General features: G+C 38.1%; 2 protein-coding genes across 4 annotated transcripts in view; one reads left to right on the forward strand and one right to left on the reverse strand.

The window, feature by feature from the left end:
* The window catches only part of adam9a (ADAM metallopeptidase domain 9a), a 66,803-nt gene extending 47,849 nt beyond the window's left edge, over positions 1-18,954 (reverse strand). For 2 of the 3 annotated variants that reach the window (XM_067413190.1, XM_067413188.1), the window contains exons 1-3: positions 18,544-18,953; positions 15,373-15,470; positions 6,280-6,338 (exon numbers count right to left, since the gene is read on the reverse strand). In XM_067413190.1, coding sequence (XP_067269291.1) covers positions 6,280-6,338; positions 15,373-15,470; positions 18,544-18,625 — 239 coding nt within the window. In that variant the 5' untranslated portion in view covers positions 18,626-18,953. Of the gene's footprint in view, positions 1-6,279; positions 6,339-15,372; positions 15,471-18,543 lie in introns of all 3 variants that reach the window. The other variant, XM_067413189.1, reaches the window with a different exon arrangement.
* Positions 18,955-19,368: 414 nt separating this feature from the next.
* nudt18 (nudix (nucleoside diphosphate linked moiety X)-type motif 18) lies at positions 19,369-24,866 on the forward strand. The gene is made up of 4 exons (XM_067413201.1): positions 19,369-19,452; positions 20,304-20,483; positions 21,911-22,124; positions 23,655-24,866. Exons 2-4 carry the CDS (start codon positions 20,325-20,327, stop codon positions 24,278-24,280), a joined length of 999 nt encoding a protein of 332 aa, XP_067269302.1. The 5' UTR covers positions 19,369-19,452; positions 20,304-20,324; the 3' UTR covers positions 24,281-24,866.
* The last annotated feature ends 345 nt before the right edge of the window (positions 24,867-25,211 follow it).

Raw genomic sequence — 25,211 nt, forward strand, 5'->3', positions numbered from 1 at the left:
CAATCTTGTGCTTCATTCTTACATCATAGCGCTATGAAACACACTTCTATAGCACGTTTAATCCAGTAGCCCCGCCCACCAACTCATGGAGGTGATCAGCTCGAGCTAGCTAGCCAACAACAATAAATATGCCAAGGAAGATAGCAAGATATTGCACTATTCCTGGTTGTGGAATAACACAGTCGCTGCATAAGCTTTCTTCGGATCCTAATATTAGGAATGTGTGGTTGAACTTTATTTTTAATGAAGTTCCAGCTCATCAATATGGGGAAGACATATTCACTTCATTTCACTGCGGAATCATTTGTAAACAAATCTCCGGTCGATGCTGGATTTGGATCTGACAGGAATGGTGCAACACACTTATGTGAGTAAAACGTGTTTTTATATGTAATAGTGCAGTGTTTTGTATGCAGTGTTATAGATCATTTTGCTTATGTGTTTGAGTCCAGCGTGCTAAAGGTATGTTTCTGTTAGACACAGACACGTATGGACCAGGGCTAGCAAAGCCCAGCAGGCCGATGAATCTCATATTCCGTTCTTAAAGGGTCATGAAACCCCCCTGCTGCAGCGGTGTTTTTTCACACCTTCGATTTGAAAAAGCTTGTTAAAAGGGGAGTGGTCGACTGTGAAAAGGTGGGATGGTATTGTGTGGAAAGAGGGAATGTTTGTATAAATAGGGGAGTGTCAGTAGGTGCATTAAGATTAGCGATACCAACAGCAGCAGTTACAGCGGATCTGAGACATGTTCTTGGTTCACGTTGGCATTGTTTAACCACAGAGAGATTAAATGAGGAATGAGTACAGCGAATGAGAGAGCTATGAGTGGCGTGCAGCAGAGATCGCAAATCATTCAGCTCTTCAAAGTTCAAACCAGCATAATTCAGTGAGAAATGAAAATAAATGTTATTCTGCATGACGAAATATTTTGCAAACGTGATAAAACTATATGTCCAAATATGCACGCTGTTTGGCAAGATGAACAACGCGCCGACGTGATAAGAGAACGTGAACCACCCAACATGCGATGTGATAGAGATGTGTAATTCTAGATCGGTGTAAAAGCGAAGAGGTTTGAGGCTATAGTCTCGACCGCGCATTGCCGTGACGATCCGCGCTGTCTATCACTCGGCAGCTAAATCTATATTTGTCCAAATATGCAGCACACTGTTTCACTAAGAGCCCGAACACATGCGGTTTAGTGCATGGCTGTGACGACAAATAAAACGGAGAGGACGTGGCTTTAGTTCATTAGCCTACAGAGTACAGATTGGTTATTTTGCACTCCTGACATAGATAGTCAACGCTTGCAGGTTCGGCGTGCGATTCCTCAAGTGAATTTTACTTTACCGAGCCTTTGTAGCAAAGGCTTCCACAGACGGCGCCGGTTACAGCTCGCTCGGCGCCCTTTACGTTATTTCGTATCCGCACAACGCCTAGCTTTCCTCCGTGACTTTTCCGCACACTGCTTCCAAAACTTCCCCACCATATCTCTACAATAATGATGGAAGACGAGCCTGACAGAAGTGACTGTCTCATGCATATTAACTAAATTATCTTGTATGCATACTACAGCGCAGGGATTGGACTGAATGAGCTTTATGTCATGAATATATATCGAGAATCGCTCGGAGCGGTCGACGTCAGCATGTGCCCAGCAGCCCATACTTGGGCCGAAAAGGCCGTGCCGACGTCAGCATTTGTGACGTTGCTCCGACTAAGCTTTTCAAACCGGAAGACAGAAATCGCTCTGAAAAATGCAAAAATAACTATTTTCACATATGCATACCATTAATGAGTACCCTTAGTGTTTTCAATGATGTGCAGCCCATACATATCTGTTTACATCTCAAAAAAAGTGTTTTGGGGTTTCATGACCCTTTAACCCTCTAGACGCCACGGTCGAGTTTATTTGACAAGATGCATCACTCAATAAAATGGCCATTTTTTTTCAAATAGGGTGTCAAATTTCATTCAACCTCCCCTCCACTAGATGGTAGACATGTCATACTTCATCCCTGACTCATACAAACATCATGATTCTATACAAAATCGACGAGCAAGAGCGCATTGAATCAGTGTAAACAAAAGCGGAGTTGACGTGCGAGTGAGCTGTTTTATCAGAGCATTGTCAACGTAAGCAAGTATTTGCATTAGATTATTATTACTATTATTATTTTATAATGGCATCAATAAAGCTGACCCGCAATGAAGTGTTGGGTCTTCTATTCGCGTACCCTGATTCTGAAGGGAAATATGAGATCACAGTGATTCTGAAAGTTAAACTAACCCTAACGTTACACTAAGCACAAACGGTGGATCATTTGCCCAATGTAGAGGGTCCATTGCCCAATGTCAGTGGTGGGAACAATGTATTCCGGGGTCGGAGTGTTCATCGTGAAGTTAGCAGGTGTGTTAGTGTTGGGAACGAGGCGGCCTCAGGAGATTTTTGCCGCGCTCACCATGAAGCACCTAACCGGTGAAGCACCTAACCGTCTAACCGCGCGCCTCTCCGCGAACGCGGCGACAGTATTGTGGTGGAGACTTTATCTAACAACATGCTACGTGGGGGAAACGTGGAGGCAGGTTGGAGAGTCAAAATGATAATGACAGTGGTTGTGGTTGTGCACACTCGGTGCGTATGCGCATGGTTGGCCTTATGTTGAGAAGCACTTATTTTTCCATGGTGTTTTTGTTTCACGAGATTTGCATAAGAAGTATAGGAGGCCATGGTGTTTGAGACTCACTGTATGTGATGTCCAATTGTCCATGTACTGAACTCTTATTATTTCACTATGGCAAGGGTAATTCATTTTTTCATTCCAGGGCACCTTTAAGTAACATTTCTAAATGATTTAGTTTATAGCACCTGATGAATTTAATATTATTAGTGGAATGTGCTTTTTTTAATTTAAGTTTTAAAAGGGGAATAAATTAGAGTAAATGGAAATGACCTGTTTATATTTGACTTTGAGTTATGTTATACAATTAATAAACTACTTGCTGCTAGCATGAGTAGAAACCAACTGTTATTGCACTAGCATTAACAATATACTTCTGTAAAATGGTAATGGTCAAAACTTCAACATAACAGAAATTCTTTCAAATGTCAAACACAACTAACATTAAACATTAACAGATGTTTCCCTTCACTCAAAAAACACTTAATTTCATTATTAACTCTTCATTTCCAGCCATATGCAAAGCATGCTTGGAACTAACAATGTTGTCTCTAAATAAAACTGCATAATTAAGCCAATTCTCTTAAAATAAATAGGTAACCTTATTTTCTTAAATTTGATCAGACTCAAGATTCCTTACATTTCCCTAAAAAATTGTAAAATATATTGTGGCGAGGGGGGCGTGGTTTAGCGAGGTCTGTGACGAGAGAGAGTGTCGGAGGACGAGCGGCACGTAAGTAAATCAGGGGCAAACAATGAACACCTGTCTCATTTCAGTAATCGGCGTGGAGAGACAGGTTATAAGCCACGCAGGAGATGAGGACCGGAGAGAGAGAAGCTGGGACTCGGGCTGAGAGAGAAGTAGAGAGGAACTGCTAAAACCAAACCGGAGAGACTTTAAAAGAGAGACTGAGTAATACAGTGCGAAGTGCACACCGTCTAAGTACCTGAGTTATTTGAATAAATAAACAACCTTGAGTTCCAGCCAGCCGATCCCTGCTGTCTTCTTCCTCACCCACATACATGAACATTGTTACATACATCTCTTGGTTTTATTAGTGAAATGTTCTCAATATTTTCTATACAACACTGAACCACAATTTTATTTAAAAAATGTTGTTCTAAAATATAGATAATGGTCAAATTCTTGAAATAAATTACCTCCTCAATGTTGTTTAATTTGTTTAGTTACAATGTTATTTTTATTTCAAAGAAAGAAAATAACACAAAGTCATTGTAAATGCAGTTATCATTTTTTCCAGAGCAACACTGTTGCATCTAATTCTCAGTAGCTTCTCAAATGTTTTATCATTGAGTCTGCACCGTTCTGCTCTGAAGATCTTTCCTGCAACACTTAAAGGGGTCATATAATGGCATTTTTGTACAAGTTTATATGATTATTTAGTTTCTAAATGAAAACTTTGTAATATACATTAATAAAAAATTCTCATTAGTATTGTAAGAAAACACTCATTTTACCTGGTCAAAAACAGCTCTGTTTTCAGCAAGCTGTTCTCGTGCATACGGCCTTAAATGCTAATGAGCTTTGCTCACCCAGCCCCTCTATTCTGTGGGGCGCTTTCACACACGCACGCACACGCACACGCACGCACACACACGCACGCACACGCACGCACACGCACGCACGCACACGCACGCACGCACACACGCACGCACACACGCACGCACGCACGCACGCACACAAACACGCACACACACACACACACACACACGGAGTGTCACCGTTGACAACAGTAGAGCCGAAAGAATGGCCACGCGAGTCTCTGAGAAGATCTGTGCAACTTTAGCAATATGAATCGGTGTCTGACAACAGCTTCAACGAAATGCGACAATTAAGGCTAAACAGGACGTTTCTGAATGGTTGGTTAACGTAATGTCACTGTCTTAATGAACAGGCAGGGTAACGTTAGCGATGAATGCTATGTGTTTACTGATGTTTACATTAGTTGATTGACAGATTGATGTTACAGCTAATACCAATAAAAACGTTTTTTCTGTAAATGTCGGCTTGTCAGTGATACTTAACGTTATCAATGCAGTGTAATAACTGTTACAACCCGATTTATTTATTTTCTGACTGTAATTTATAAACCATCTACATAATTAAGCTTATGTTAGTTACCACGTCCACATTAACTTTAAAACAAGCGTACACAGTTTGTAATAACAAAACCATAACGGGTTGTTCATTATAAACGTGCGATTATGAATTATATTGAGAACGTCATACAGAAAGCATGCCGTAATGTAACTTACCCACTTTAGCCGCATTCATGGTGAAACGTGTACGCGTTTCAAACTACTCACTGGTGAGAAATGCTTCACGGTTCGCGCAGACATCAAAACATTGACGAAAACAAAACTCAGCCACTGCGACTTGAGCGGTTTGGATTTAGGAACATCAGAATGACTGCTGTGTTCATTATTACACCCAAGATCAAAACACTACAATCGCTTAAACACCTTTCTGCTCCAGCCTATTCACAATGGCAGACTGTGACAGAGCTCGCTCAGGGCGGGTCTGAGATGAAACTGCTTGTCAATCAACAGTCGTGGGAGGGGTGTCGAGCCGTGTGACGTCACACGGCCGAACGGCTCGATTTGAGACAGGGGAAAACATATAAGGAGATAAAAAAAAACACTTGATGGATTTTTATCATTACAGGATGGTTGTGTACAGGCACTGCCAACACACATTTCCATTCAATCAGCTTGTAAAAGTGCATGTACCATTATATGACCCCTTTAAGATTCTCTCAACAGGTGCAGAGGACTGCTATGGCAAGATGGACATGTATATGAATTTCTTTGAAATTGTATTGAATTTTAATACTGCTTCCTTTAATTCAAATTCGAATTGTAATTCTAGATCCTGTTTTTGACATCAATTCAAATTCGATTCAAATTCAAGAATTGAACTGGAATTCAGGAGTCATTCTCAATTCAATTCTGAATTGTGCACAAGCTTGATAGACGTTTTCTTTAAAGTAACAAACTGTGTTGATTTTAAATGGGGGGGGGGGGTAAATATATTTCATTGTCTAGAGATTACTTTGAAAATTATAATTAATAGAAAAACATATTTGGTTTTCTTTAAAAGTAATTGTGTTGATACTAAAGCATTTTCCCATCCCTCCTGGTATCATTTGATTTAATCAGATGACCATGTCACATGACAAACTGATCACACCAAAAAAGGAATCTCAGTTTGTTAAGATCCCACACCCTTATGCAGGTTTGTTAGTCACAACATGTTGGTTTGGTTTATAACTATTTTTGAATAATTTAAGATAAGGCTTTCTAGATCTCTTAATCTTGATTGCCTTGGCTTTATATGCAGTTCACTGAACATAGTAACCTAGGTTTATGTTGACACAGTGTTTCTCAACTTTGGAGGCACACCAACAGTACTCATTTTCAAACTCTTCAAACTATAAAGGAGACCCCCAAAATGTGAACTATTGGTGTGCCTTCGGGAACAGGGTCGGGAAACACGGTGTTAACCCAAGATAACTTTGGTAAACCATTGGAAAAAAAAAATACTTTCAGTATTAAAGACAGAAGGAAAAATTCTTACTCATTTCTCTCCAGAATGATGACATGTTCTTTTCCTTGAGTTTGGATTATGTATGACACCTTAGGAAAAAAAAGAGGAAAAAATTACAGAAACCATCACCTCACTTCTCTTTTACAGGTAAAAAAAACAAAACAAGCAGCACAGAGATGCAATACAATTAGTCTAGAATAATTTTTTATTAAATATATGTAATAAGTGACGTGCATTTTTGTAAGTATACTGACCTAATTCACTAATAAAGCATAACACATCTAGCATTGCATTTTCTGCTACAGTTGTTGCCCACTGAAGTGCCTCAAAACGTGCAGAATTATTTAATTTAATGTGTTGACGTAATTTCCCCTGAAACAGGAAGACAGGATGGGACGCAAGCAGCTCCTCCCCTTTTTAAAACAGCCAATTGCAATTTGTTTCAATCAGAGTTTGTCTAGAGCCTTTCAGCTTGGTAAAACCGCAGTTTCCTCCTAATCTCTAACCTTTTCTCATCATAATCTCCTCCATATTGCTTTGAATGAAATACAGCATTCTAGGCAGATTTCAAATGGGTCCGATACATTTTTATTCACTGTGCTCTTATGTTATTCCCTATACCCTATATAGTGCATTATATGCCACAGACTTGTTCCCTTGAAAACAAGTGACCGATTTCAGCCACCGCACCTATTTAGGGGGCAGGCTGGAGGACACCCGATTCTAGACAGCATTTGATTGGACAGAAGATGTAATTAGTCTGTGGTGATGTCATAAAAATCTGTGCTTCATTTTAGCAGATTGAACGTTTTTTAATACTTATCGCCTAAATTGTCATTGTTTTGGAACACACTAACTTATTCATAACCTTAAGGCTAACAAATTCATACTAAAAGTTAAATAATGTACTAAAAGTACATACTAAAAGTTAAATAATGTAAATTTTGATTTCAGGGGCCCTTTAAATTGTGTACATACATGAAATTAATCAGGTCAGAAAGAGACAGAAAAATGTGCCAAAATTTGATGCTGCTAGGGTGCGTCTAGATTTCTAGGCTACCGTTTTCTTACATTTTGCTATAAACTATAAATCAATGTTCAAAAAATGCTGGGAAATAATTGAACTTCACGTGACCCTACAAGAGTGATTCCTGATAGGCTGTCTGCAAAAACCCAAAGAAATAAAAATCATCCACTGACTTTCAAAGCTGCTACAGAAAGGAATTTGGATAGAAATGTAGAGGAGTAAAAAGTATGATATTTGTCTTTCAAATGTAGTGAAGTTAAAGTAATAAGTTAATACTCAAGTAAAGTACAGATACTCAAAAAGTGTACTTAAGTACAGTACTAAAATAAATGTACTTATTTACTGTCCACCTCTGGCTTTAAAGAACATTTTTTGTCTTGCTTTAAACCCTGTGATATTATGGAAAGAGATATTATGAGAAAACAGGACTTTCCACACACTTTTGAACAGCAAGTTTTTATAGAGTTACTTTATGGAAAATGCTAAACCACCTCCTAAATAGTCACAAACAGTGTTGTTATTGTTAATTGAAACCAAAGTGACATAAAACTGAAATATATCAAATATAATATAAATAGATCAAAATAAAAAATAAAAATCTAAATGTTGCATTGGCAAATAACCTAAATAAAATGGTTTCAAAATGGTTCTCGTTAGGGGTGTAACCATAGACTGTTAAAAAAAAAAGTATGGACGTAGCATCCATGATGTCACCCACAGGAATCCGATAAGCGGTTCTGAAGCGTAAAGTAGAGATGAGCTGGTCATCTTGGCAATCTTATCATCTCATTTCAAGCCAAATAACAGAAAAGGCTTGGGTGAGGCAATGACTATAGACAGCGGATAAATGGCTATCCATCTGCCACTCAAAGTAACCATGCCCTTAATTGGTCAGAACTTTAAGGCTTTATATAATGTAAACGAATGAGTATAAAAAAAATTAGGGCTGAAAGTAGGGACTTTGAATGTTGGTACAATGACAGGTAAAGGCAGAGAACTGGTGGATATGATGCAGAGGAGGGAAGTTGACATTCTGTGTGTCCAAGAGACCAGGTGGAAAGGGAGTAAGGCTAGAAGCATTGGAGCAGGGTTTAAACTGTTTTATAATAGTGTGGACAGGAAGAAAACTGGAGTTGCAGTGATCCTGAATGAGGAGTTTGTGTAGAATGTTCTGGAGGTAAAGAGAGTGTCAGACAGGTTGATGAGTCTGAAGCTGGATATTGAAGGTGTGATGTTGAATATTGTTAGTGCCTATGCTCCACAAGTAGGTTGTAAGCAAGATGAGAAAGACAAAATTCTGGAGCGAGTTGGAGGAAGTGATGCAGACTGTTCCCAGAGGTGAGAGGGTAGTGATAGGGGCAGATTTGAATGGACATGTTGGGGACGGGAGTAGTGGGGACGAGGAAGTGATGGGCAGGTTTGGTCTTCAGGAAAGGAACCCAGAAGGACAGAGGTTGGTAGACTTTGCTAAAAGTATGGAGATGGCTGTGGTGAACACGTACTTTTAGAAGAGGCAGGAACACAGGGCGACATATAAGAGTGGTGGCAGGAGCACACAAGTGGACTATATTTTATGTAGACGCTGTAATCTGATGGAAATTAGTGATTGTAAAGTAGTGGTAGGTGAGAGTGTAGCTAGACGGCATAGGATGGTGGTGTGTAAGATGACTCTGGTGGTGAGGAAGATGAAGAGAGTAAAGGCAGAGCAGAAAACAAAGTGGTGGAAGTTGGAAAAGGAAGAGTGCTGTGTGTTTTTCAGGGAGGAGTTGAGACAAACTTTAGGTGGTCAAGAAGGGCAGATGACTGGACTACTACAGCCAAAGTGATCAGGGAGACAGGTAGAAAGGTGCTAGATGTGTCATCTGGAACGAGGAAAGAAGACAAGGTTAGCTAGGAAGAAGTGGGACAGTGAGAGGACAGAGGAAAGTAGAAGAGAATATAGGGTGATGCAGCGTGAGGTTAAGATAGAGGTGGCAAAGGCCAAACAGAAAGCGTATGAGGACATGTATGCAATGTTAGATAGTAAGGAAGGTGAGAGGGATGTGTATCGGTAGAAAGTATTAGCAAGGGTGAAGTTAGGAGAGCTTTGAAGAGGATGAAGAGAGGAAAGGCAGTTGGTCCTGATGACATACCAGTGGAGGTATGGAAGTGTCTAGGAGAAATGGCAGTAGAGTTTTTAACTAGGTTGTTCAACAAGGTTTTAGAGAGTGAGAGGATTCCTGAAGAATGGAGAAGTGTTTTGGTGCCAATTTTTAAGAACAAGGGAGATGTGCAGAGTTGTGGAAACTACAGAGGTATCACGCTGATGAGCCATACAATGAAGTTGTGGGAAAGAGTATTGGAAGCAAGTTGGGGTGTCCATGGTTAACCGATTGACCGATTAACCGTTAAAAATTGCGTAACCGAGTGAAACATTTTGCTCGGTTAAGTGGCGTCAATGACGTGCCTTGAATTTAGTTGTAATATATGTTTGCACCGCCAGAGCGCTCCCAGACATTTGTAATATCCACAAGAAGAAGTCATGATCAGCTTTCTAAGCGGGCAATGAAGCGGGCAAAGAAAGCGTGGGAGCACTTTAAAAATGAGAGTGACGGGGGAAAATGCAAGTATTGCAATGCAGTGCTTACCGCATTTTTCAGGCTATAAGTTGCTCCGGAGTATGAGTCGCATCAGTCAAAATATGCGTCATGAAGAGGAAAATAACATACGTCGCACTGGACTAAAAGTCGCATTAGTGCAGAAGCAGAGCGCGAGCCGCGCGCGCTGTGCATAACGGACCAGAAGAAAGAAAGTTTGAAGTGAGAAACTTGTGAATGACTAGAGAAAAGCAGAGGTTACTTTAACTGTAATGAAGAAAACAAAAAAGCTAATCACGGACTAAAAGCAAGATGGCAAGAGCTGAAGGGACGAGACCACAGATGCTTGAACTCTCTACCGGGAGAGGCTCAGCCGCGCAAGTCAAACGCTGTGTGAATCATTCTCGGCTGCATATTTTACTACATGCCCTAATCATGCAGGAGCCCTTGCGGCCACTTTGCATTGCTCGTGAACTGGAGCGCATCTCATCCTAATTTAACGAAACTCAGCGTACGCCTCGCAGACATGAAATAGATCTTAAGAAACTTGAAATGTCTTTTAACAATTTAAAACGAAAAGAAATAGGCTACTCTCTGATTATGTAATCCATGATGTGCATTTTTCTATATAGGCGCGTTCACTACGGAGATGGTGGTCGTCAAATTAATAAGCTAAAAATAACCCTGACGCACAATATGGTTAACCGAGTATTAACCGCTAAGGGCCTCGGTTAACGGTTAATGAAAAACTTGAAAATGTGCAGCCCTAGAAGCAAGGCTAAGGGGAGAAGTGGACATTTGTGAGCAGCAGTATGATTTCATGCCAAGAAAGAGCACTACAGATGCATTATTTGCTTTGAGAATGTTAATGGAAAAGTACAGAGAGGGTCAGAAAGAGCTGCATTGTGTTTTTCTAGATTTAGAGAAAGCATATGACAGAGTGCCAAGAGAGGAGCTGTGGTATAGTATGAGGAGGTCTGGAGTGGCAGAGAATTATGTTAGAGTGGTCCAGGATATGTATGAGAGCAGTAGGACAGTGGTAAGGTGTGCCGTAGATGAGAAAGAACACTTCACGGTGAAGGTGGGACTGCATCAAGGATCAGGCTCTGAGCCCCTTCTTGTTTGCGGTGGTGATGGACAGGCTGACAGATGAGATCACACAGGAATAAAATAGTCCATGGACTATGATCTTTGTGGATGACATTGTGATCTGTAGTGAGAGCAGGAAGCAGGTGGAAGAAAGTCTAGAGATGTGGAGGTTTGCTCTAGAGAGAAGAGGAATGAAGGTTAGCCACAGCAAGACAGAATACATGCGTGTGAATGAGAGGGAACCAAGTGGAACAGTGAGGTTACAGGGAGCAGAGGTAAAGAAGGTGCAGGATTTTAAGTACTTAGGTTCAACAGTCCAGAGCAATGGGGAGTGTGGAAAAAAGGTGAAGAAGCGTGTGCAGGCAGGTTGGAATGGGTGGAGAAAAGTGTCAGGTCTGTTGTGTGATAAAAGTGTCCCAGCAAGAACGAAAGGAAAGGTGTACAGGACAGTAGTGAGACCAGCGATGTTGTATGGTTTGGAGACAGTTGCGCTGAGGAAAAGACAGGAGAAAGAGCTAGAGGTAGCAGAGCTCAAGATTTTGAGGTTCTCTTTGGGAGTGACAAGGATGGATAGGATCAGGAATGAGTACATCAGAGGGACAGCACATGTCAGATGTTTTGGAGACAAAGTTAGTGAGGCCAGGTTGAGATGGTTTGGACATGTTCAGAGGAGAGAGCGTGAATATATCGGCAAAAGGATTCTGAGCTTAGAGCTGCTAGGCAGGAGGTCAAGAGGAAGCCCAAAGAGGAGGTTTATGGATGTAGTGAAGGAGGACATGAAGGTAGTTGGTATGAGAGAAGAGGATACAGAGGATAGGAATAGATGGAGGCAGATGATTCACTGTGGTGACCCACAATAATTGTTAAGGGAACAATTATTATAATAATATCATTTACTAAATATACACAATTTTGTCTTCCAAGTGACCTGGGTGATCGCTCAAGCTGCATCGCGGAAGGACAAAGAAAGTAGAGTTTAGATTCCCTTGACCCGAATCAACCCACGGGCCGGGTCGGGCCGAGTCTGGCCAGGCCCTTGATTAAGGCTTTTTTTTTTATTATCATATATTAGCCTAATTGGGTGGGCAGAAAGCTATGCCATAATCAGAAACAATATATATTTTTAGCAAAAATAAACATTTAGTAGGAACTAATACTACAACCAGGAAACAAATGTGTAGGCTACAAAGTTGCACAAGTCAGGATTAGTCTAAAATGCACGTTAAACTCATAGCACATGCAGTGATCGAGCAGAGCATTCTGAACAGAAATCCTCTGAGAGTATCATGAGCTGCTCGCGTGAACAGAGCACTTTGCTTAACTAAATCTTTCGTTTTGAATCGTTTAGTTTAAAAGTGGACGTTTCAAGCTTTCTATACACATATTTCTCATGTCTGTGAGGCAAGTAGCCTGCTGAGTTTCGTTTTTTTATGAGACATGCTCCAGTTCATGAATAATGTAAGCGAAATCTCCCACGACTTCATGCCATGATTATAGTCTGCTATTTGCATCTTATTTATTAAATCCAGGCAATTGGCTGAAGAAACCTTTATTAAAATTCAGATACAATTTTTACAAAATAAAATTCACTTTAAAGAAAGGCTTTCTACAAAACAAAACTTAATATTTAACAAAATATAACCACCAAAATAATTTCTGACCCACTTTGCATCTTTGTACTTATAATAATTAATAATTAATAAATAATTAATAATAATAATTCATTACATTTATATAGCGCTTTTCTAGGCACTCAAAGCGCTTTACATAGAAGGGGGAATCTCCTCAACCACCACCAATGTGCAGCATCCACTTGGATGATGCGACGGCAGCCATATTGCGCCAGAACGCTCACCACACACCAGCTGATTGGTGGAGAGGAGACCGAGTGATTAAGCCAATCAGGATAGGGGGAAGATTAGGAGGCCATGATGGACAGAGGCCAGTGGGCAAATTTGGCCAGGATGCCGGGGTTACACCCCTACTCTTTATCGAAGAACATCCTGGGATTTTTAACGACCACAGAGAGTCAGGACCTCGGTTTAACGTCTCATCCGAAGGACGGGACTTAGGACTTATCATGATCAGATAAAAATGTAAAAATAATATTATAATATTTAAACATAAAAACGAAGAAAAAAAAATGTTAATGGCTACACTCACAGAAAATTACATTCTTGGTTGGACATTCTGCCTAAGAGCTATTTTTCCATTTCCAAAAAAGAAAAATACATTTTTAATGTAATTTTTAATATAAAACAGAATTATCATTATTATTTTGTTAGTGCAAGAAACCTTGACTAAAATTATAAGCGGAATTCAAGAGGAAAAAATACAAAAGTGTAGGCAAAATTATAAATATTGTTTTACAAAAAAAGTAATCAAATAACAAATGTCAATTTCTTTAACAAAAAAAGTGTGAATATTCCAAGTTAAAGAGTCCCTATTATGGGTTTTTGACAATTACCTTTCATGAAGTGTGTAACATTCTAAATGAATAAAAAACTCCATGCAAAGATTTAAATCTGAAAGTGCACTGTATATAAAGTTATTGTCTTTCAATGACAAAGAGGTCAGAGGAATATCGTGTGTTTGTTTGTGCCACGTTGGTGGTATCTATTTCTCAGCATGGTCCTGGAAGAAGCAGACTTTCAATAACTACGCCCACGCTGCCGGGCATGTGTGCAGGCCAGATGGTTCCTGTGGCATTATCTTTGAAGCACCGCTGGTGTAGATGATAGGATCAGAACAAAATCATTCATAGGTAAAAAAAAAAAAATGGAAAAAGGGAGAGAGGATATGCAGAGAAGGAGAGTGACAAGCTTAAAGGGTTAGTTCACCCAAAAATGAAATTGATGTCATTAATGACTCGCCCTAATCTTCGGAACACAGTTTAAGATATTTTATATTTAGTCCGAGAGCGTATCCAAATGTATGCACACTATACTATCCATCTCCAGAAAGGTAATAAAAACATCATCAAAGTAGTCCATATGTGACATCAGTTAGTTAGAATCTCTTGAAGCATCGAAAATACATTTTGATCCAAAAATAACAAAAACTTTGACTTTATTCAGCTTTGTCTTCTCTTCCTTGTTTGTGTTCAATCCTCAAATAAAGATTCAAACGGTTGTGAATCAGTGAATCGATCAATGATTCGTATCGCGTGCCAAACTGCTGAAATCCCGTGACACTGGCGATCCGCAATATATATACACAATATATAGTTTTTTTCCTAGTTGACAAACAATAAAAACATTGACAGCTAATCAAAATCCACCCAACTTAAGAATTTAAGACGTCAGAAGATGACACTGTAGTGCATATAAGCACTGTAGGCTATAAGAAATAGAACTTTAACATCCGTTAATGTGGACACTAATATACAGTATAATGCCAAAAGTATTGGGACACCCCTCCAAATCATTGAATTCAAGTGTTCCAATCACTTCCATGGCTACAGATGCATAAAATCAAGCACCTAGGCACGCAGACTGCAGGCAGTGTTGTTTTTCAGGGGTTGTACTTGGCCCCTTCGTTCCAGTGAAAGGAACTCTTAATGCTTTAGCATACATTTCGAACAATTTTATGATCTCAAATTTTTGGGAACAGTTTGGGGATGGTCCCTTCCTGTTCCAACATGACTGCGCACCAGTGCACAAAGCAAGGTCCATAAAGACATGAATGAGCGAGTTTTATGCGGAGGAACTTGACTGGCCTGCACAGAGTCCTGACCTCAGCCAGATAGAACACCTTTGGGAGGAATTAGAGCGGAGACTGCGTGCTAGGCCTTTTTGTCCAACATCAGTCCCTGACCTCACAAATGCACTTCTAGAAGACCCATAAACAAACTCCTCAACCTTGTGGAAAACCTTCCAAGAAGAGTTTAATCTGTTATAGCTGTAATGGGTGGGCCAAGGACACTTCCATAATAAACCCTACGAAATTAAGAATGGGATGTCATTAAAGTCATCAAAAGGCAGGCGTCCCAAAACTTTTGGCAATAGTGTAGTTTTCATTATAGTTAACTTTAACATTGTAATTCTTGGTGTGAATGGGCTTGTATTGGTCTTTTTGGGCATTGTCACACTGGTAGTTTGGTTCGGAACGAGGAACAGTTCACATGAAAAAATGGTAACGTTAAATTGTCACTTGTTCAGGAAGTAACCTGAGCACGTGTTTTAGCCAATTAAGATGTATTTAATTAAATAAAACACATGTAAGGGATGATAGTGTTGATGATTTACCTTGAAGCCTGCAGTGTTTTCTGGCATAGCGAGTGCAATCAGGGCAGCAAATGAATGGCAATTCACTTTCTCCTCAAAAGAGTCTGTTTACAAGCAGCAAAAGGCTGCCTTCATGCGACCCACATACAGTAAACCCAAACCCAACTTCTGCTCAGAAAGTTGGTTGTTTACAGAGGTTGTTTACCTTATCTGCACTGTCCTGGTTTCTTCTATGTCTGCTGATGCGTCTCGGTACCGTCACTTCATATGAAGAGAACTGAGAGGTCTGCTGGGTTATTGAGCCTATGAACATAAAACAGTCATGTCACAACACTGTCTACCCATAAGACCAATACACACAACGCAATTGTCATTTATTTCTCCTACTATTTTCCTCCATTATTGCTCTCACTGCAACAAAACCTGTTTATATGAAACTACTATTGTGATCATGGGTGATTAGATTGTTAACCTGTCAATTGCACTCAGTCAAGAGCTAAGCGTTTTTTTTTTTTTTTATGTTGGTGGAAACAGAGCTGCACTGGCCCGGGTAACACAAAGAGAGAAAGACCTCAGGAAGGAGAGGCATCCCACCCGCTCCTGAGTCATCAGTCAACAAGTTGGATGAGATTTCCTGTGCTGTTTTCCCGAAAATGGGATGATAAGACAAGGGCAATTCATAATGCCCTTTACCGAACATTCACACAAAATTCTCAAAGAACTCCTTCAGGTTTTAACATAATTATCAGCTCAAAACATGCCCTCAATTTCTCTAATAGCATGCGTGTTAGCACTCATGTAGGAGTCTCTCTATTTCTATACCTAAAATGTCAAATTAGGTGTAAGTAAACCTTAAAGTAAACTTTAAAATCGACTTATTAGTTACATAGGGCTTAACACGCCTGATGGCCTACAGCCAATATAAAAGAATTCTGGGCCAGTTGACATAACTGTCACATGCTTTGTCAGGCCAGCGCTGCATTGTCACTACATCTTTGTTTACTGATCATGTACTATGCCATGGATACAAAAAACAAAACAAAAACATGGTGTTTAAATTATTATTTATATTTGCCATGTAACATTATCTGAACATATACCTATACAGATGTTAATAAATAAATATATACATTTTTTACAAATATTTTACTACATTTTTCTGTTGTACTTAAATTAGTGTTAAATTAGACTTGCTTTCAAATAATGAGAATTCAAATTATGGAAAAGTGTTGTAAAGGATGTTAATCTACTGGATTGCGCAAATTGGCTGTTAAAAATGTCAGAAATGACTTGCATACTGTACATTTCATACTAATCAAAGTAAAAGCCCCTTAGACTCAAGGGCGAGGAGGCGCCTATAAATTCGGAATTAGCCCAAATATGCTATTATTGAACTGCTTAAGCTTCTTAAATCTACACACAGCTAGAAAAGCCAGAGAGGCAGGTATATGTAGAGCAGACATGGTATAAAAATAAAACATGTCTATAGGATAGACAATGTACAACACCACTGCGAAACCTGAAAGGCTCTAACAAACACAGATTTGTCATTTAAATGGCAATGATGTACCACAAAGTGAAAATACAGAAAAACACAAATTTTGTAATGTTATGAGCAAGTCTTTTGGATAGCTTGTGTCAGTGAAATCACTACAAGTTACACAAATAACAGTCAGTGAAATCACTACAAGTTACACAAATAACAAACAAAAAACAGTGTCTATGATCCAGGAAGCCTTTATTTATTCTTATTAATTAGCACCACCTATTTTTATGTTACTATGTTACATATTTTTTTAATTACAAGTAAGAAATTCAACAGACACTAATACACTTTTGAATATCACAAATATATATATATATATATATATATATATATATATAAAACTTAATATATTTGATACTAATGTAATGCATTTCAGTAGCAACTATCTATTTAATTAGTCACAAAACATATTCCTTACATAACTGTATTTCTTGCTATGATATTCTATTGTATTGTTTCTAGTAACAAATTATTGTCATCAACTTCTGTGGACCTGTGATTTACATATTAACTTTTCAGTTGTGACCAATTGTTGCTAATATTGCCATTATGTCATGTTGCCAGTTTTACCAGTAACTAACCAGGCTAGTACTTTTTGCTTTGTGTCTATAGGAAAACTTTCCAGTGCAAGTTAAATTAATTAGATGTTATGTATATTTGATCGTAAAGCATTAAGTGTTGCACATTTTATTGGTGCAGTGATTATATGCATTTTATAAAACATTTGAAAATAAAGAACCACAATGACAGTAAAGTTTGCCCCACTGAGTAAACATATCATAAAACAATTTTGGTCTTCATGTCCACTTAAACACTTTTACCAAACTCCAGAAATACATCAAGTACACAAGTGGTCAAGTGCAAAAACTGCAAGTGTGTGGGTATTTGGATCTGCCCGAAGGCTGCCTTCCAAGTATCCTTCAAATTGAGATTTTTGGTCATACCACCCCAGCAATATACTCGCATATTAATAGCGGCTCCCTGACACCTGCAAATTATATACAATATAACCATCAATGTTTTTTGATTTCAGCAAATCAGTTGTGAAAAGTCAACTTTTAATATTGAAATATATATATATATATATATATATATATATATATATATATATATATATATATATATATATATATATATATACTAAACTACTAATACAACACAACTAAAATGTATATATATATATATATATATATATATATATATATATATACATACACACATGTATGTGTATATGTGTATATATATATACATACACACATGTATGTGTATATATATATACACACACATTTTAGTTGTGTTGTATTAGTAGTAGTGGAAGTAGTAGTATTTTATTAGTATTATTGTTGGTCTTTTTGTTTGTTTGTTTTTACAGCAACATTAAATAAACAATTATGTCTCAAGCACCATAACGTTAATTCCATAACTTTTGAAGTGTTTCATGACAAATAATAATTGTTTAATTTGACAATTATGCATTCCAACATTTTCATTCATAAATGGTTACCACAATTAAGTTCTAATTATTAAACGTCACATCAAATGTTTAGCATAGATGTTATGCTTTAATCAATAGTTTATCTAGTAGGTAACGTTAGTTTCTATATATTATTCTATAGTTTCTAGCTGGAAAAAATTATAGTCACCATAACTACTTCTAAGAAAGTACCAACATAAAAATAGCCGCAATTTACTTCAAGGAATACGCGTTAAAACAGCTCGTCTTAGTGGTGTTTAACCAATACATTCAAAACAGTAAACACTGGTAATTGTTTTGGACATTATATGACTCGGAATGGTGTCGGTTGCTCCGGACTGTTGCTGTTCTCTCACCTCCACTGCAGTCGATGAGCGCGTGAAGCATTAGCCACATAAAGGCGCTTTTAACGAGACGATAACAAACTGCATTAACCATGTCTGTAAAGTATCCGTACTCAAATGCCGTTCCGAAGTAACGTCAAATGGTGCCCTCTCGTCCTTATCCAGGCGTTGTCCTCCAAGCAATGGCAATAAGCCCTCTCCACATAACGTTCCCGTGAAGAAAAAAATAAAGCTACCTGGTCATTTTGAGACACTTTATCCTTCTGTAATAAGTTTGTTAAACAGTTTTTAGCTCGCTGGTCAGGGTGTGTTTGTATATCAGAAAAATGGTACCGTTTCAGTTCTCTGTTCAAAATGGATTAGGCAATTCGCTCAGACTTGCATCTCCAATGAGTCCCGTCTGTAGAGGGCGAAACTGAGCATGCGTCACGAAGCCCTTTTTTAACCCTTTACTTTTGTTTTGACCTGCTATGGCATTAGAAACAAATAGAACACTACTTTTTACGCGCATTTAATTTACTTTCACCCGCCCAAAAAATAGCCACTTTTTTTGCTAAATGAATAAGCGACTAATAAAAGTAATACACTCTTTTTATGTTAGGGATAGTCTTAAGACTTAGGGATAGTCTTAAAACTACACATTCATTTAACTATTTTTCTAACGAAAATAACAGCAACTTTTTTCTATTTTTAAACAACCATTGTTTAATTATAGTTGAGTAAGGTGGTTATACTCATTCTCACCAAGGAAGCAGAAAGTACTAAAATATAATTGAACAAAACGAACATACAAATAATGTAATTTGACTCGGTCCCCAGGTAAGTGTCGCATATTATCGCGAGAGCTCAAACAGCCGACACTTCCTTTGAGTCACATCTTCAATAGTATTTTGTCCTCTGTCTTATGACGACTGGTGTTAGGTTAGTATATAGGTAGATGGATTTTTAAATGAATGTAGATGCATTAAGTTAAACATTAATAACAATGCTTAACTTGCTTCACGGTTTATTTATCCTGCACCGCTAACTTTTCGTACAAACACCAGGTTACTTTCATTCCTTATTAAACAGCAGAAGCGGTGTGATCAAGCCACTCTTTCATAATGGACGTGTATAGAAAGTTATACTTGTACGTCTTTTACTGAACAGTTGTTGTTATGATAGCTAACAGAGAGGTTTTGCAGATCATTGATTTCTTTAAGTACCAGTAATGTGACCCTGGACCAGAAAACCAGTCAAAAGAGTTCATTTGTATTGATTGTTTGTTAAGATAGGACTATATTTGGACGGGATACAACTATCTGGAATCTGAGGGTGCAAAAAAAAAAAAAAAAAATTGAAAATCGCCTTTTATGTTGTCCAAATGAAGTCATACTAATTAGCAATGCATATTACTGCTAAGTATTAATACATTTTAAACAAATATTTATGAGGAAATTTACAAAATATCTTCCTGGAACATGATCTTTACTTAATATCCTAATGTTTTTGTTTTGTTTTTGCATAAAAGAAAAATCTATAATTTTGACCCATTAAATGTATTGGCTGTTGCCACAAATATACCAGTGGAATTTATGACTGGTTTTGTGGTCCAAGGTCACATATATGGGTTAAAGAAATAGATAATAACGTGTGTGAAACTTTATAGGGTCTTCAGTGGAATCAGGCTTCGTTTGTCTGAAGTCTGATTATTCCTAAACATGTCTCTGTAGGCAGCCACTAGATCTGAAACAGAAAAATGATTTTATAATCATATTCTTTTTGTTGTATAGTGGGATTAAGGCAGCTTCAACATGGACTCAATGGCAGACTTATTGGAGGAAAACATAGAGAAGATTTTGAAGGGTGAGGGAATTGAGTTCAGAGAGTTTGATTTGATCCCGGAAGTGAAACCTGTCACACTGAGGAAAAACGTGTGTTACATTGTCAGCGCAGTAATCTTCAACTCAAAGGTAAAGATGGTGTCATTATTGCATGTTTTTTTAGACTCCTTCCAATGTTTAATTATTACAGTCAGCCCCTGTGAACATAACCTGATTATTTCCACTTATGAGCTGTACAATTTCACTAGGAGGATGACATTTCTCAAAAGAAGTATACAACAAAGTCAAGGCGGTTTTCTCTTAAACTTTACATAAGCCAGTACTGTGTCCATTTAGGAAAAAATAGAAACACTCTCAGTCGTTCTGGACATGATCCAGTTATATCTGTAATTTTTCGCTAGCCAAGTTAGATTAAATATATGAAGAATGAAATAAATTTGTACCAAAAAAAAACTTCAAATGCAATATCCCGTCCCAGTCATTGTAGGATATCCATTTATATTTCAGGTATAATATGAATTCTCATTTTATTATATAATTAATATATTGTAATCTAATAATAATACACTATATTGCCAAAAGTATTGGGGCACCCCTCCAAATCATTGAATTCAGGTGTTCCAATAACTTCCATCTCCAGGAGCATAGTGAATTCAGGTTGCCAACTGTGCAATAAGTCCATTCGTGAAATTTCCTCACTACTAAATATTCCATGCTCAACTGTTAGTGGTATTATAACAAAGTGGAAACAAATGGTAACAACAGAAACACAGCCACAAAGTGGTAGGCCGTGTAAAATCACACAGTGGGGATGCTCAATGCATGCTGAGGCACACAGTTCGCAGAAGTCACCAACTTTCTGCAAAGTCAATAGCAATTCAGATTAGCAGAAGAACAGTGTGTAGAGAGCTTCATTGAATGGGTTTCCATTGCTGAGCGTCTGCATCCAAGCCATACATCATCAAGTGCAACGCAAAGCCTAAATTTCATACCCTAAACCAAATGCTAATCCTACCCAACTTTATAGTAAGTGAAGTTAATAAACGTAATTTCGGGAGGAGTACGCCCATCTAATCGTTCAATTAATACCAAGGTATAAAACCAGCAGCTTACCTCTTCCCCTTTTTAGTTCCTGAAGCATCCCTGCTCCTCCCTTTTGTACAATTTTGTATACCACATTGGTGGTGGTTGAGGAGAGATCCCTGACACTAGTGTAAAGCGCTTTGGGTGTACTGTAGTACATATGAAAGCGCTATATAAATGACTCATTCATTCATTATTTTATTCATTCAATTTGCCTGTTATAGGGGGGCAATCTGAGCTCGGGTAGAATATCCTCTCCGAGCCCCTCTATAGCAGACAGCAAGCCAAATCTGTTTATCACTTTCACTAAGATTATATGGGCACACAAACTCGTGAAGTAAATCTAGTTAATTAATATCACTCAGTACTTAAATGTATAATTACACTGTAACAAGGACAATTGTTCTACTACCCATGATTAATGTAAACTTCATTAAACAAAAGTTTTGCATGTGTTTTCTTGTGTTATACAGGAGGAGGTGTTAATGGTTCAGGAGGCAAAGAGAGAGTGTTACGGCAGATGGTATCTCCCGGCAGGTCGTATGGAAGAACGTGAAAGCATCGTAGAGGCACTGCAGAGGGAGGTCAAAGAAGAGGCAGGAATAGACTGCCAGCCAGTCACATTGCTGCTGGTTCAAGAACAAGGGCCACAGTGGGTTCGATTCATCTTCCTCGCTGAAGAAACAGGTTCGATCACAATATGGCTTATTGTCAAATTGCCCAGGCTGCAATTAAATACATATTATTATACACATTTAATAAATATGAATTTAATAAATAGACTCATATAAAATACAGATATTAACAGATCTGTATTATATCTGTATTATAATACAGATCCCAAATGTATCCAGAGAAATAAGAAATTTTGACCAGGACACGAGCCGTGTAAAGTTTAAAGGTGCCGCCTTTTTCACACACTACGCAGTGACTGTGATGTACCCTGAACAAGCATGCAAAAACATCATAGGTCTACTTCAGTTCTCAAAAATATAAATATATAACTTATATTTTTACTAAATGAATAACCTTGTCAAATGACTCGTTTTAACTTATGTGGTGGAAAAGGTGACATTTGCTAGAAGGATTGAGTAAACGATCGGTAAGCAACGTATGTACGTTTGTATTTTGTAATACAAAATAATATTAACCTTTGTCATTAGACACACTATTTAGTTTTGTATGTTACTTGGAGTTTCCTATTGTTACTGTACGCATCTTGAACTTTCAATTTTTTTCAATTTAATCAGAAATTGTTTAAACAGCTAGTCAATAAGTGGATAAATCACTACGTACTGCTTGCAGGAATACAGTTGCCCTTTTCTTCAGTTTAAGACACTGAGCGAAGCTTGCTTGAAATGGGCCGAACAAACAAACGATTTTGAAATAAATTGTTGTGGTATCCGATTATAATAAACCTCAACCATGACTGTTGACATTAAGTCCTCACGTCTCCTGCACAGCCTGAACATGAAGTGTGTCATGAGAGCTGTTTTTGCTATCCTCAAGTGTCATTTGATGATTTGGCTTTGTCAGTTTCACCTGACAATGCACGTTTGGACAGAAGCAAATGTTGGGGGCGTGCATATAAATGATCCCCAACGCTTGGCTTGTGTCATGGTTGGGTTTATGTCGAGAAGCACTTCTTTTTCTGTGGTGTTTTTCATGCACAAGATTTACATAAGAAGTATAGGAGGCAATGGTGTTTGAGACTCACAGTATGTGATGTCCATGTACTGAATTCTTATTATTTCACTATGGCAAGATTACTTCAATTTTTCATTCTAGGGCATCTTTAATATAGGGTAGGTGGTTATTTTGTAGAAACCATGGAAACACAAGCTTTATTTCCGGTATGTGTTTTATTAGACAAGTGAGCAACTGTTTAAATACATACATCAACATAAAATGGATCATTGTTAATAGCTCAACACAGTTTGTTTTATTGTTTAAATCTCGTTTTCTTGATGTACCACAGTACCGTTTTATCATGCCTAATATCGATCTAGCTTACATATCGTAGCATATAGTGTTTTTCTTTGTGCAGCCATAATTCATTTGCAGTATGGTTGCCTTACACTTACATTCGCTCCTTTAATGTTCAAAGTCAAAAGTTTCCTTTTTTTCCCCAATGCTAAAATTAATTATCCAAGGAGCTAAATGATTAGGCACCTATTTATTATTAATGAAAAATATTTTCTCTCACTGTGCCAACAGGGGGCTCTCTGAAAACAACGGCAGAGGCGGATGCTGAATCCCTGCAAGCCCAGTGGTGGGATCGTGAGTCTCCACTTCCTCTTCGTGCACGTGACATACTACCCCAAATTGATGCTGGAATAAAATATCGCAGAAAGCCGTGGTTTCCTGTGTTACAACCTGTTGACTTCCCTTGTCAAGTTATCTGCCAAAGACTTTTCCTCACATTCATCTCCAGCAGTGGTAACACTGACACCAGTGATGAGGACCGCCTGTGGCTTCTGCTGAGCAATAATAATGGCAGTTCTCATCCCAGTCTTCCTATTGAAGTTTCAGTTAAAACCTACATCTCGTGGGCTTCACATAGACTGATTAAGGAGTGCATACCTTCATCATTCACATTCATAAATGTTATTATATGTGGAATTCTGGGAGTGCAGCACAATGGGAGAATACCAGGGCAAACGGATGGCATCTGCTTTAACACACTTGTGTTATTGGAATATTCAAAGGACAGGCCTGAAATCAGCAGCCCACCATCGTTGGAGAGTGACAGTTACAGATGGCATGAAGTGACCAATCAGAGCCTAAGGGCAAAGATAATTCAAAGAATTAAAGACCGGTCGGTTATGCCTATTCAAAGTTAATATTGATGCTCTGCCACTCTAGTAGAGAGCAGGAAAATTACACAGGCCAGAACTGAACTTGCATTTTCCACATGAGAACCAAAGCTCAACGTGTCTATTGCATGTTTGCTAACTGCTAGGTTATGGCTCCAGTGCATAAATAACCATGCATGTTTGAAATATTTATCTTGAACCTTATTTAAATTTCAACTGTAGTGTTAAATTTCTAAATTTAAAAAAGTTTATATGCGCACACACACACAAATAAATATATATGTGTGTACTATATATATATAAAAATATATATACTATATTGTCGAAAAGCTTTGGGACGCCTACCTTTACATGGACAATACATTTTAATGACATCCCATTTTTAATCTGTGCAGTTTAATAATGAGTTTTAATAAATCATGGAAATGGACGCTTAGAAAAAGAGTGCCATTCTACTACTTCATCTTTTGTTTAATGGCTATTTACATACTTAGTGCATATTGCAACTTATTTGATTGTTGGCAATCATTTTTCAATCTTTTAATTTGAAAGTCTTTAATCACTGTGAATAAGAACTATGTTGTTTGTTTGATGCGTATTATATAATAAAAAGAAAGACAAATATAACATAACATGGCTGTATAAGTTTTTTTGTTTTTTTTTATGTTTGGTCATTTGGCTCCCACTGATTGTTTCTTCATCTCGGCCTGTGTAAGTGGGTGGGATATGCAGTAAGTGGAAGCAGGAAAAATGGGCAAGCGTAAGGATTTGAGTGAGTTTAACAAGGGCGAAATTGTGATTGCTAGATGGGTCAAAGCATCTCCAAAGCTGCAGCTATTGTGGGGTGTTTACGGATCTGCAGTGATCAGTATCTATTAAAAGTGGTCTAAAGAAGGACCAGTGGTGAACCGGTGACAGAGTCATGAGGCTCATTGATGCACGTGAGGAGCGAAGGCTG

The sequence above is a fragment of the Pseudorasbora parva genome, chromosome 13, assembly GCF_024679245.1.
Source record: "Pseudorasbora parva isolate DD20220531a chromosome 13, ASM2467924v1, whole genome shotgun sequence".
Classification (NCBI taxonomy): Eukaryota; Metazoa; Chordata; class Actinopteri; order Cypriniformes; family Gobionidae; genus Pseudorasbora; species Pseudorasbora parva.